At 33.8% G+C, this 12,871-nt stretch overlaps 1 protein-coding gene across 1 annotated transcript; it reads right to left on the bottom strand.

Moving 5' to 3' along the window:
* Window positions 1-300: 300 nt before the first annotated feature.
* On the bottom strand, window positions 301-837 carry LOC133291953 (protein LIGHT-DEPENDENT SHORT HYPOCOTYLS 10-like). Its single transcript, XM_061490312.1, has one exon. It carries the CDS (start codon window positions 835-837, stop codon window positions 301-303), a length of 537 nt encoding a protein of 178 aa, XP_061346296.1.
* Window positions 838-12,871: the final 12,034 nt, after the last annotated feature.

The raw sequence follows: 12,871 nt of genomic DNA, 5'->3' as shown, positions 1-12,871 counted from the left end.
TTACTTTTAAGTACACTAATGTTTTAATTATAATTAGTTATTATTAAGATATTATTTATCCATATTTTTGAGTTCTTTCAAGGTCCTGACCTGATAGTACACGTGCTCACATAAACAAAATCACCTAGATTCAAATCCATTAATACTTTACTACGTACATATGTATGGATTTATTAGTAAGTTTTAGAGTATGATATAAGCAATATTAATATTACAACTGGATCCTAGCTAGCACAACATTGAGTTAATCATCAAAGTAAGCACAGTCTATGATTGATGATAAGATCTATTACCGTGACTTCAAGAGAAGTGAATGGTGGAGCTTGATTCATCATTTCCCTTGCTTGGATTTGTGTTCTTCTTTTTCTTCTTGTAAGGGATACCTCTTGCCTTAGCTTGACAATCCCTCACCTCACGGAGATAAACACGAATAGAACCACTTGCAAAAGGGTTAGTCTGTGGGGATCCACCATTTTCCTCATAAGCAGCTCTGAGTCTCCCTATGAGAGCATCAAGGCTTCCCCAAGCTTGTCTAAGAGGGCATGTACAGGGTGCTGGTGGTTCTGGTTGACCATAGAACATGCACCCTTGAAGGTGAACTTTGGTCTTCCCAAACTGATCAAGATACCTAAGAAAATCCAATACATGGTTGCAATTGCACTGAGAGAGTGGAATTGGGGGTCTCTGGTTATTCAAGTACTGTCCAAAAGTGTTCCAATCCCTTCTCTTTTGAGACTCATAGCGGCTAAGTGTCCCTGGACTCTGCTGTTGTTGCTGATAATCTATTGGAGAGTTTGATCCTTCTGCCAAATCCTTACCACTACCACTTGTAGACATTATTCTGATGCTGAGTAATGAAGATTGAGAGGTTTGGTTTTTGTAAATAGAAGAGCCAGAAGGAAAAAAGAGAGAGGTGAAAGGTGAAATGAATAGGAGATTAGAGAGTGGAGGAAAATGGAGATCATGTCATTGGGCTAATGAGTAGACATTTTATGGGCCATATTAGTTGCTTTCTGTTCATCTTTTTCTTCCTCTTTCATATTTATACCCCTCCTTTTTTTGTGGTAGTGTGACATTAGCATTTAACTATAGGTTTCCCCTATAATCATACAATTATTGTTTGCTATTTGTCAACACACACACATGAGCCTTATCGCCTTAGGATGAAGCCTATTTACCATTATTGCCCTAACCATATCAATCCAATAGGACTAGCTTCTATCAACCTCTTTGAATGTTGGTACATCCTGCATATACCTAGTGAAGTATATATTTGAACAAATTCAAATTAACAGGTGTACTTTTTATTTTTATTTTTATTTTTATTTTTTTGTAGTGGGGGTGTTCTAACTTAATGCTAAGGTTTTTTCTTTTTATTATTTTATTTTTTTAGGTGCAAGGTAGATAAAAATCTCACTGAATATGATCTGACTCAATGGTAGCATCTAAAAGGGGTAACGATTCTTGCATATATGTACACGGTAATATGTGCAAAAATCTGAATCATTTATAATAAATATAAAGTGTTATTTTATGACTTGTAAAGAGTGCATAAAAAATTTAAATAGCATGAGCTATCTATGTACAGAGATGTGTTGTTGACATTTGAGGTCACTGTTATGGTGGTTGTTATGTATGGGTGTCGTTGTCAAAATGGGTGCCGGAAAGTGTGCATATATACAAACGCTTGAGTTCATACATTATTAGGCGTAAAACAAAATGTTATATGAGAATTGTTACGTGCACAGACAAAACAAGCACAGCAACGACAAAGACGTGCTCAGAGTCAAGACGTGGAAAGGAGCAAAAACACAGTAAATTTTCTTCATAAATGCATGAGGACTAATAAGAACGAAGGGGATGAATTTATATTACACTGCATTCTTTTTAGAGATTAATATTTCTCATGTTGTAGGAGATAAAATTATCTCTTATACACAAATAAAAGTGTTTGAATCCATATAGGGTCATGTGAAAAAAAAATATGAACTCACATATTTTTATATATGTAGAAAATAAAATTATTTCGAGAAACATTAAATTCTTTTTTAAGTCTATACTTAGTCTAAAATAAATGTTTGATAAACTTAAAAGGGAGTTATCATCTGTTGGAAAGAAAAAAAAAAAAACTTTAAGGATGAAGATGCATACGTGAAGCTTCTGTTACGCTCATTCTGTGTAACTATCACAGTTCATTCTAGATTTCCGGAACCCAAAAAATATACTTACTACACTACCCTATTAGCCTTTTTCCAGAAAGAGCTTTTATGCCAGGTTCTTTGGGAGACTTCTCTGCAACAATGCAGGCCACATGATACATGGTCGTACATCTTTTAGCATGCTAGACCTTTGTCTAGGACTTCTTTTCCTTTTTTAACCTGTATCAGTTTATTTAATTTCATATTTTCCTACATTATCCAAAAAAAAGTTTATTTAATTAATTTCTTCCATGTGTAAAAAATGGCTTCCACCAATTATATAAATGCATAAATTAGTGTAATTTATTTCCCATTTATGGAAACAAAGAAAAGATTAGGTAAGACATGTGATGCAATTTTGTCACTGATATCCTAGAGTGGCTTTTTTAACACATCCTAATCAACAGATTATTTCTTTCTGGCTATGATTTTGGAAAGAAGGAAATTGAGGTGTACACATCAATTTTCTTTTCTTTTTAATTTGTTTTTTTAGGGGGAAAAAAGGTACACATCGATTTGATGGAGATGACAAACCGACCAATCTTGTGAAATGAGGGCCCTCAGCCAACAAGACCAATAGAGATCATATATTCATTCAATAGATATAATTAATATAATCAAATAATATGATGAGTTAATTCAAAATTGGACGGCCACAAAACGTTTTTTTTTTTTTTTTAATTATGCCTATTATTTCCAAAAAAATTGGTTGAGAGGGGAGACTATTATTAATTTATTTTATTTTATACTTCACACCTAACTGTATGTGGGTAGAGTACAGTTGTAAAAATCATATTAGGGTTTGATCAATTAAGTGATCAGTTCAGACAGTGAGATGTTTTATTTTATGTATATATAATTTTCTCCCACGATCTATTGAGTATTGAAATACATAATAAACCATAGACCAAATACCTTAGCTTCTTCTCCATCGGTTTCTTTGACGAGAAAATTAGTTGAGTCGTTGTCGAAAGTAGCACTAAATGTAGGTAGCAAATCTCTTCGCTCAATTAGTTTTCTCAAGGAACAAAAACAATTGTGGAGTGATATTGACAATTTGATAAAGGGTAAATTATAATTTATATCTACGAAAATTTTATTTAAATTAAATTTCTCTATCAAAATTGGAAATTTACATCATAAATATTAAAATTATTAATACATGTTCAATTAAATCTGAATAAATGGGAGTGACTTAATTATTAGCTCGAGGGGTAAATGTATAAAACCCATAATTAACGGTGATAGGCTAATGATTAATTATAACAATTACTTAGCCACATTAGGTTGGGTGAAGTGGTAAGCGAACTATGCTTAAGAGATGACAAATATTTCAATTTTGCTGACATCATTTATGACGAGGGCCTAATCATACAGCTCGTGTAAGAAAGATTAGTCTTAAATTTAACAGATATAAGGATACCTTTAGAAGAAAAAGAAAAAGAACTATAATAATAACTGCATCTTTAGAAGAAACAGAAGAAAAATCTATAAAATTTACCAAATAAATTTTTTTTAATCTATTAGAAATAAAATTAATTTTCACTAGAATTGCAAAAGTTATTCTTTTCTACAAGTACTTTGACGCAAATTCAAACTCTTAATATTTACATACTGCTAATTTCAACCTTACTCATTTTCTGTAACCTCTTCTGAATCTTTTTATATAAAGGATCAAAACATATGGCGCGCATAATGATTACTCGTTGGAAGGGAGTTTTCAGAAGGGTTACATTTAACTTTTTCAATTTTTTAGAAAAGAAGCGTCTGTTAGGTGTCAATAAGTTGTTTTTAAGCATTTAAAAACAAATTTTATACCAAAATACTTAACTATGATTAAAACAATTTCCGGGCCAACAATTAAATATTGTAAATAGAATTTTTTTTCAAAGATTTCACACTTATCATCAGAAATTTGTGTTTAGGCATGAAATATCAGACATTTGGTAATAGGGCATTAGCTAGGTATAAAATATATATAAAGATAGGATATTGCTACTACCATTTAGTGTTACCACCATATCACTACCAGTTTGTTTCACCGTTAAAACAATTATGTTGACCAACGGTTATATTTAATATGAAAGCATTAAATATGAGGAATCATAACCATACAAAGGTAGAAATAAATATAAAACATTAAATATAGAGAGAAGAAAGAAATTTTTTAGAAAGTTGAATCAGAATTGTTGGATCAATATAATCAATCTAACGATAAAACAAATTAGTAATGACATTGATAGTGACACTAATAGCAGTAACAATATCTTATCTCGTATATAAATCTTCATGTTAATGATAAATATAAATATGAGCAATTCTCATTCCACACCTCACTTCTACTTACCGAACGTATTGTTCACTATTCAGGTAGAATTGAAGAGCAAACTTTTTGAGAGCAAATTGAATCACAAAGTCATTGCTTTTGGTAGAATTATGCTTTTTCTTTTATATTGTATGTTTGGGCTAACTGATGCTGAAATTCAATTGATTTCTCTTTTCTTTCCTTATTGGTCTTTGCTAATAATCATTCATCGTCTTATAGATACATGCACTTCCCACTCGTGCTCTTCTTGAAATTGCTTACAATAATGGCTAGCTCAAAGTTGACACTGAACGTGCACCTTGTCGGTCTACATTTTACCAATTAAGTCTTCAAATAATTGTCCCCTACCTCTCTTTTTTCCAGTAAAGCCACTGATGCACTCATAAGGTGAATATTGTCACATCCAAAATATCACTAGTGACAACTCCAAGAAAGAACCTGTAATAATAGAGTTCCCACAAATTATATGATAGTACGGTCTTGCACCATTTTCAAATTCTGGTCCTGGTATTCTCCGTGGTCAAATTCTAAAGAACAAATTCAACCAAAATCTTAATTTTTTAGTTAAATTATTTTTTTATATGGTATCGAAAATTCAGTTACTATGAGGTCACGAGTTCGATCCTTACTACCCCACTTTCTAGTGGAATTAAGTAAAGTATAAAGTAAACCAAAAAATTGGGTTATACAATATTTACGCTTCAAGCTCAAAAAATTCTTGTGTGGGAGAGGTGGTAGAGAATAATATAAAATACCAAATGGTGGTAGCTTAGTTGGTAGCAAGGAGCATAGTAAGTAGAAAGGAAAAGACCTCAGTTTGATCCCCATATGTCACCTTTGGGAGGGGTTTAAATATCTTCATCCTTAACGATCCTCGCATTCGGAATTAGTCTCATAGCCGGCTCAAAGAGTCGAAGCTTGTGGAGATATTGAGGGAGCCAACTCGCCTCAAAGAAGTAATTAAGGTTGAGTTAATTTCAAAAAAAAGAGAATAATATAAAATATTAAAAAGGTCATCACTTAATAGCTTAAGAATTTGGGTAGAATTTGTTATTTACACAAATTAATATCAATGCTATAATTTGTTTCTTTCATGGTGGAAAAAATTATGAATGTTGCAACTCAACTATTTGTTTGTTAGACAAGAAGAGAGAGTGATTTAATCAAAATATTTTTCCATTAAAAAAGAAGGATAATTTTAAGGAAAAATTTGTACTTACTATCATTTTGGTTTTATTTTTTACTACTTTATTGGTTATCGTTGGATCAATTAAAAATCAGCGGCAATTATTTTTTTTTCATTTTTTAATCGTTAATTTGAAATTGATCCAACGGTAACCAATCAAATAATAAGAATACTATGACTAAAACGGTAGTAAGTAGAATCACCCTCTAGTTTTAAATATTTTTGTTCACCACTTTGACATTTGAGTTCAAACCTAAGTAATTTTTTTTTTTATTTGAGTCACTTTATTTGCTCACCTTGATCTTATGCTTGAAGTTATGCATTTTCATATAATCATTGTCACATTTTATAATGAACTAAGCTCAATATGGGCCTTGCAATTAGTTCAAGTTGGATATAACGCAACACAAGGAAATGAACACTCAAACAAATTAAAACTATACTTCAAGCTATATGGCAAAGACTATCTCCTATTGATTCTTCTGTTACATATAAAAGGTTAGGTACAGATACGATGAAATATGCAGTACTTCTTTTGCAATATGCTTCTAGCTAGAAATGGTACAACCAAAGCCTGAAAATAGGGCAACTGTCTGTAAGTATGTTGCAAACAAGCAGTGTGGACTTAATTTGATTTCGAATTTCCTAGCTACCAGAATGAAACGGATATGATTAAACATGCTGTACTTCTTTTGCAGTATGCTTCTAGCTAGAAATGGTACAACACTACAACCAAATGTACAAAAAAAGAAATGGTACAACTAAAGCCTGAAAATAGGGCAACTGTCTGTAAGTATGTAGGAAACAAGCAGTATGGACATAATTTGATTTCAAATTTCCTAGCTACCAGAATTGAACAGATATGATTAAACACGCAGTACTTCTTTTGCAGTATGCTTCTAGCTAGAAATGGTACAACCAAATGTACAAAAAAAGAAAGGTACAACAAAGCCTGGAAATAGGGCATCTGTCTGTAAGTATGAAGCAAACAAGCAGTGTGGACTTAATTTGATTTCGAATTTCCTAGCTACCAGAATGAAACAGAGCATTAGAGGCAAAGCCCAAATCAAAATTGATTCAAATCATGTATTCACATTCCATGATATGTTATGGAGTGCCAAGATTGCGGAGTTATGGAGTGCCAAATTAGGTAATAAACTAATAATATGGAACAAAAGGGTTAAAGTAAAATATGTTAGAAATTTTTATACGTGAGAAATATTAATTAATATTTGTGTATTTCCTAAAGTAATAGGGTTAATGAATATTCTAATTTGATCTGTTATGATAAGTTTGTTATAATCATGTTGAATTAGGTTTTTGGCATCTATTGGTATCAAGCCTAGTTGGACAGGCATTGGTGTCTGATTGGGCTTCTGTTATAGGTGGACTCATTAGATACATATTGATTAGTGCTAGATTCCCTCTATAGCTTATATATATTAGGGTTATTGTAAGAACTCGCACCGCTAAATAATTAATTAAATAGTAAATACTCTTTTGGGTCCCTAACAAAAAACACGGTCTCCACTTTAGTCCCTTACAAAAATAAATTAGTTAGTTAGTCCCTAACGAATTCAAAGTGGACCCATTTTAGTCCTTTTAAGGGACTAATATGGGTCTTTTTTGAATTTGTGAGGGACCACGATTTCAACTAAATGGGTCCACTTTGAATTTGTTAGGGACTAACTGACTAATTTATTTTTGTAAGGGACTAAAGTGGGGACCGAGTTTTTTGTTAGGGACCAAAAATGATATTTACTCTTAATTAAATAAGATTATCAATGTCGGAGCATGAATTTGATAAATATTATGCATAATTATGATAAGATAATTATTTAGAAAGTCGAATAATGCTTAAAGTCACTTTTCAGATGAAAAATGCAGATACCTGTAACACCCCATATATATTCGGTAATGTTATCATACTATCGTATGCGGAATATCTTTTTCTTTTCAATTATGATGTCATTAATCATAACCAACTTGATTACTTAACCATTTTTAAAACATCGCCTGTATGTACATTGCAATAAACAGCTAACTGAAATACCTCATTAATTAAAATAACAAAAGTACGAGTCTCTAGTCACGGAACTACAAAATGTAGACCGAACCATCTAACAATTTATACAACACAACTCAAAAGTACTAACCACAGAGTGGCATAGACAAACCCCATGCTCACCCAAATAAGGCAACAAAGCCCAACATCAGTCTCAACATCAGCAACATAAGCATATAAGTGCAGAAAACATAAACAACATCTAATCCAGTTATGCCAGCATAATATGAACAACACTAAACATCAATTAAGCTCTGGCCTCCTGCCGCCAGAGGCATCAGTCCCCATACTACCTGAACTTGAAATAAGCATTCTCCAAACGTGGGGTGAGATCTCTAAACAAGAAATCTCAGTAAGACAAGGGGTTCTCAAGGATCTTCCACCCCAAGCTCACTTACATGTGCAATATAAGTTCAAAAGCAGTTTATCATCATCAGTTCTAAAATAGTGCAATGCAGCAGATAATCATGTCATGTGTGTCAATTCTATTCTACTGGCCAGAGAAATGCAGGATTTATATACGCAAAATACCCACACTTAGTGCAAGACGTCACTTGCATCCACCCCGGATCACCGTCTTGTATGACGCCACACACTTAGGCTTACCATCAAGATGCAACAACACATGCATATTAAAAGCCATTACACATAAAGCTCAACAGCATTCCAAATATATCAAAGCATGTAACACAACATGCATATAATCATTCTCCCATAGGGCACGGTGGAACTACACCCCGGATCACCGTCTTGTATGACGCCACATACTTAGGCTAAACATACCAAGACATCTATTTTAAGCATTAAAACTCAAGAACAAGGTTGGTACAACATACCCAAGCTTCAAAATCAGAACAAAGAGGCTCTTGGAACTCACTTGACACTCCCAAGGTTCTGACTTGGTCCCAAAACGAAAAAGACACACCAAGGTTGGTTCTTTCTTCACAAAGGAAGCTCCTTGAAGCTCACAATGCCACTACAATGGCTCAACAACCCCCAACCTCCAAAGTCAGCAACAAATACTCCCCAACCAGAGGTCACAAACTCAGATGATGCACTCTCACACCCTCACAATGATAGCCCTCAAGTGTTTACCAAGAAAAGAGGAAGAAACCAAGTGAAAGATGACAACTTGGCTCACAATCGAGAAGAGAACTCAAGGAGAGAGCACTAGCTGACCAGCCTCCAATGCACTCACGTAAGAATCAGTTTTCTAGGGTTGTGTGCCCTTAAGAAGAGTATTTATAACGATTTAACAATAAAACACACAGTATTAACTTTAATTGCTACGCTTAAATTTTAATCCCAAACTTTGGATTCTTAACCTACTCAATTTTACAAGAATTATCATATTTTTATTATATTTTTCTGAGCACCTTTCCAGTACTCGCTTTTCATAGCCAGTATCAGTTTCTGGCATCAGTTCTCTTTATTTGGACTTGAAACTCGTTTTGCAAGTCCTATATATTATTCTAGTAATTATCATGCACTTATAATAATTTTCTGGGATACTTTTTCGGTACGCATTTATACCCACTAGAAGAACCGGTATCTGCACTTTTCTTTCGAAAAGCGACTTTCAGCATTCTTAATCACTTATCATAATTATTAGAGTCTCATAATAATTATTAGAGTCAATTATGGAATCATTTCCTATTTTCTCATAATTAATTAATTAATTAAATTCCTTAATTAACGGTGCGGGTTCTTACAGTAATTCCTGAGTATGTGGAGACTTAAAAGATGGTAACTTCGTAGGTGAGGTACAAGAGAGGAGCCTTGTACTGTGGGTTGTAGACGTATGTAATTCCTACCTTTTATTCTCTGGCTAGTAGGATGCATACACACATGACATAGACATATGCTACATTGCATGGATATTTGATATTATACTGTTATCATCGTTTTGAACTTATATTGCACATGTAAGTGAGCTTGGGGTGGAGAGATCCTTGAGGATCCCTAGTCTTACTAAGATTTCTTTTTAGAGATCTCTCCCCGTGTGGGACACATTTTCAGGTACAAGTGTTCCTGAGGCTGAGACCTCTGACGGCAGGAGGCCGGAGTTGAGCTGATATATGCATGCCTATATGTTATCATATTTGGATTTATATCTACCTTGTTATTCTCTATGGTTATTGTATTTGAGATATGATGGATTCTGATGTTACATTTAGTGAGCATAGGGGTTGTCCATGCCACACTGGTATAAGTTGTATTTGTTCAGACTTGAGTTGTATTTTGTATCAAGATATTATTCGGTCTACGTGTTGTAGTTCCGTGACTTGATAGTTATTTATGCTATGAGGTTATTCAGTGTAGCTATTTATTGCAATTTACGTACAAGCGATGTTTTGAAAAAAAAATAAGTAAGTCCACTTGGTTAATATAATAAGTTTCATAATTGAAAAAAGTTAGCTTCCGCATTTATTAAGCTGCGCTATTACCATTTATATGTTTAATACACCAGATGCACACGAGGTGTTACAGTTATAACGTGATAGCCGTCATGCTCCCATCACTAGAAAGTTGCCTCATTCCATTTAGGTCATAGAAAGATCCTAGCAAGAAGAATAGCTCAGAATTTGTTCAGTAGATCAGATAGCCGAGATAGGTATTTTTTATATTATTATTATGTGTGATGTTTTATATGTCATATGTGTATCAATCCTATTGAGGTATCATCATTCAAAAAAATCTTATAAATTTTTTTAGGAACAGTAACCGTTGAGTTCTTATAGTTACCTTACTTTGTGTTTGGTGTAGAGACGGAATTGATTGAAGCGTTATGTTTTATTTTATTTTCTGTAGTTTTATTTTATTTGTGAAATTTAAATTTACTATTTTTTAATCTTATATTTTGAAAAAGAAACACATCTACTAAACATTACTTTAATTTCATTAATATAATGGGTTTGGTAAATTTCTAATTGAGTTAAATAACAACTTTATATTCATGTCAGATTTTTTTTTTTAATATCCATCTGTTTAGAGGGTAGTTGGCCCTCCTTCCCAACTATTTTATAAATTTTACTTCTTTGAATCGACAAGGAATTAGTTACTGTACCGTTGGGATCTATAAGCCCACACTGTATGGATGGTGCCACTAGCAGAGGTAAAGACCAAGCTAGAGAACACTGTTCCAAGTATGATGGCAAGAAGATAACAATGGATGATTCAATATGAATATATGTGACTTAATATAAATGGGCATAATAACGATACATAAGATAATCCTTCCTCAAGTGCCTTGGGGGCTATTTATAGAGGAGGTGATGTGAATTTTGCTTGGGTTGGTGAGGAGGGGGTTAACCCTCTTTGGGATCTGCTAAGGGTGGCAGTGCTGGGCGCGACAGACGCTGCTGTGATAGCAGCGCTGCACCTCTTATGCCTGGCGGTGTCAGCGTGGGACAAATGGCAGTTTCCCCTTTTGGCATCTGGGGTTACTGCCTTCGGGTGTTATGGTCCCAAGGTAGGCCATTTCGATGTTTACCCTTGGGAGAGTCGCCGTGTTGGGAGTTGGGGGATCTCACCACCTGGTAGGGCTGACGTGGACTGAGGGATGAGATTGGACCTGGACCTTTAGGGGGCGTTTGGTTGAAGGGTTTTTGAGATTTTCTTAGGTAAATGAAGTTTGGTTTTTAGAAAATCAATGTTTGGTTCAACAGGTTTTGACCAAAATTCATCTATGTGAAATGCCTGGTTTTTTGAGAAAGATAGTAATTTGCACTGTTTAGAAACCCGATTTGAGGGTGATTTTTTGAAAAAACCGGGTAAAGCACTGTTGACACACTTTTTGTCATACATTTCCCTGATAAAATTTTGTCAAACCAAACTACTTTTTTTTAACTTCTCCATCTATTCAACTTTCCCTATAGATACCTAATAATTACATTTCTCTAGTATTCTTAAAATTTATCTTCAACCAAACGCCCCATTAGATTGTATTCTTGTTGGGCCATCGGAACAGTTACAATTAAAGTTTTTTTACGCTTTTCCTAAAAAATGGATTTGGTGGAGAATCAAACTAACCTACACTAATTGAATATATCGGGATTCTAGTGGGGAATCAAACTGCGCAACACACATTGGATATGTTGAGATTTTCTAGCAAGTGAGTTTCACAATATATCTCAAACCAAAACATTGAGTTCACGAGGCTTCCTAATTATACGGACTTCACATAGCCTATTATGAACGAATGTAAGACTCTATTACACTTAAAAATTTCAAAAAAATGTATACATCTGAAAAAGAAAAAAAAAGGACACCCCATGCCTAGGTCTTAATTTGCGTCATCATGTGCTTGTTTAACTTGGCTACACAATCCTCAAGAAAACAGATAGCAGACAGCATATAACTAATAAGTCAGCAGATAAACTCAAGAGTTCCCTCTGCAGTTCACATCGATTGCTTTCTTAAATTGTTACATAAAACTCTAATTACTAAAGGATAGAATTAATCTTACTGAAAGTCTCATCATAAGTTTGGTCGTATTGCTATTATACGCATCATACAGGAGTTGACATCAAATTGATTGTTGCTGATTGTTTCCTTGTAATGGGTGCGGCCACTCTTATATTTCAATTAATTGCCACCGCTGATTACTTTATCAAACACATTCTTTTAGGTTTTTTCTACTTTGGACCTTTTGGAGGCACTAAAGATGCCTTTCTTGAGGGCAATATGTAACTGTTAGGATATTAGTACTTTCACAATTCTCTAACTAATTATTTAGGAATCGGTCTCTCAAGTAATCCTATAAACTTTAACTCATTGAACTATATAGATAGCACTAATTCCGAGTTTGGGTATAGTCATGTTTAAAAAAATATTGGGTGAGAATCGAATACAGATTTTTTTTTCTTTCTACTCAGTCTGTATTACTAACTTAATTACACTCCTTGGATAGTTGTTCTTATTTCAAATCAACGTCAAATCCACAAATTTTGTTCTATTCTTTTCCATTTTCTTTTCTCCTTTACTTTTGGGGGCAGGGTTGGGGCGAGAGATATAGCTCATAATTAAGGCTAAACCTGATTAGAAAAGTTTGAAAGGGAGACCCTAAGCAATAGACCTGTCCATAGATTTCTTCA

Source organism: Gastrolobium bilobum, unplaced genomic scaffold (assembly GCF_033153095.1).
Source record: "Gastrolobium bilobum isolate Gb01-03AN ecotype WA unplaced genomic scaffold, APGP_CSIRO_Gbil_v1 utg3777, whole genome shotgun sequence".
Taxonomy (NCBI): Eukaryota; Viridiplantae; Streptophyta; class Magnoliopsida; order Fabales; family Fabaceae; genus Gastrolobium; species Gastrolobium bilobum.
The sequence above is the reverse complement of the archived record's forward strand: the minus strand, read 5'-3'. Positions and strand labels throughout refer to the sequence as shown.

What these genes read in the sequence shown, in the direction of transcription:
- LOC133291953 (XM_061490312.1), bottom strand. Translation starts at nt 837, where the DNA reads ATGTCTACAAGTGGTAGTGGTAAGGATTTGGCAGAAGGATCAAACTCT.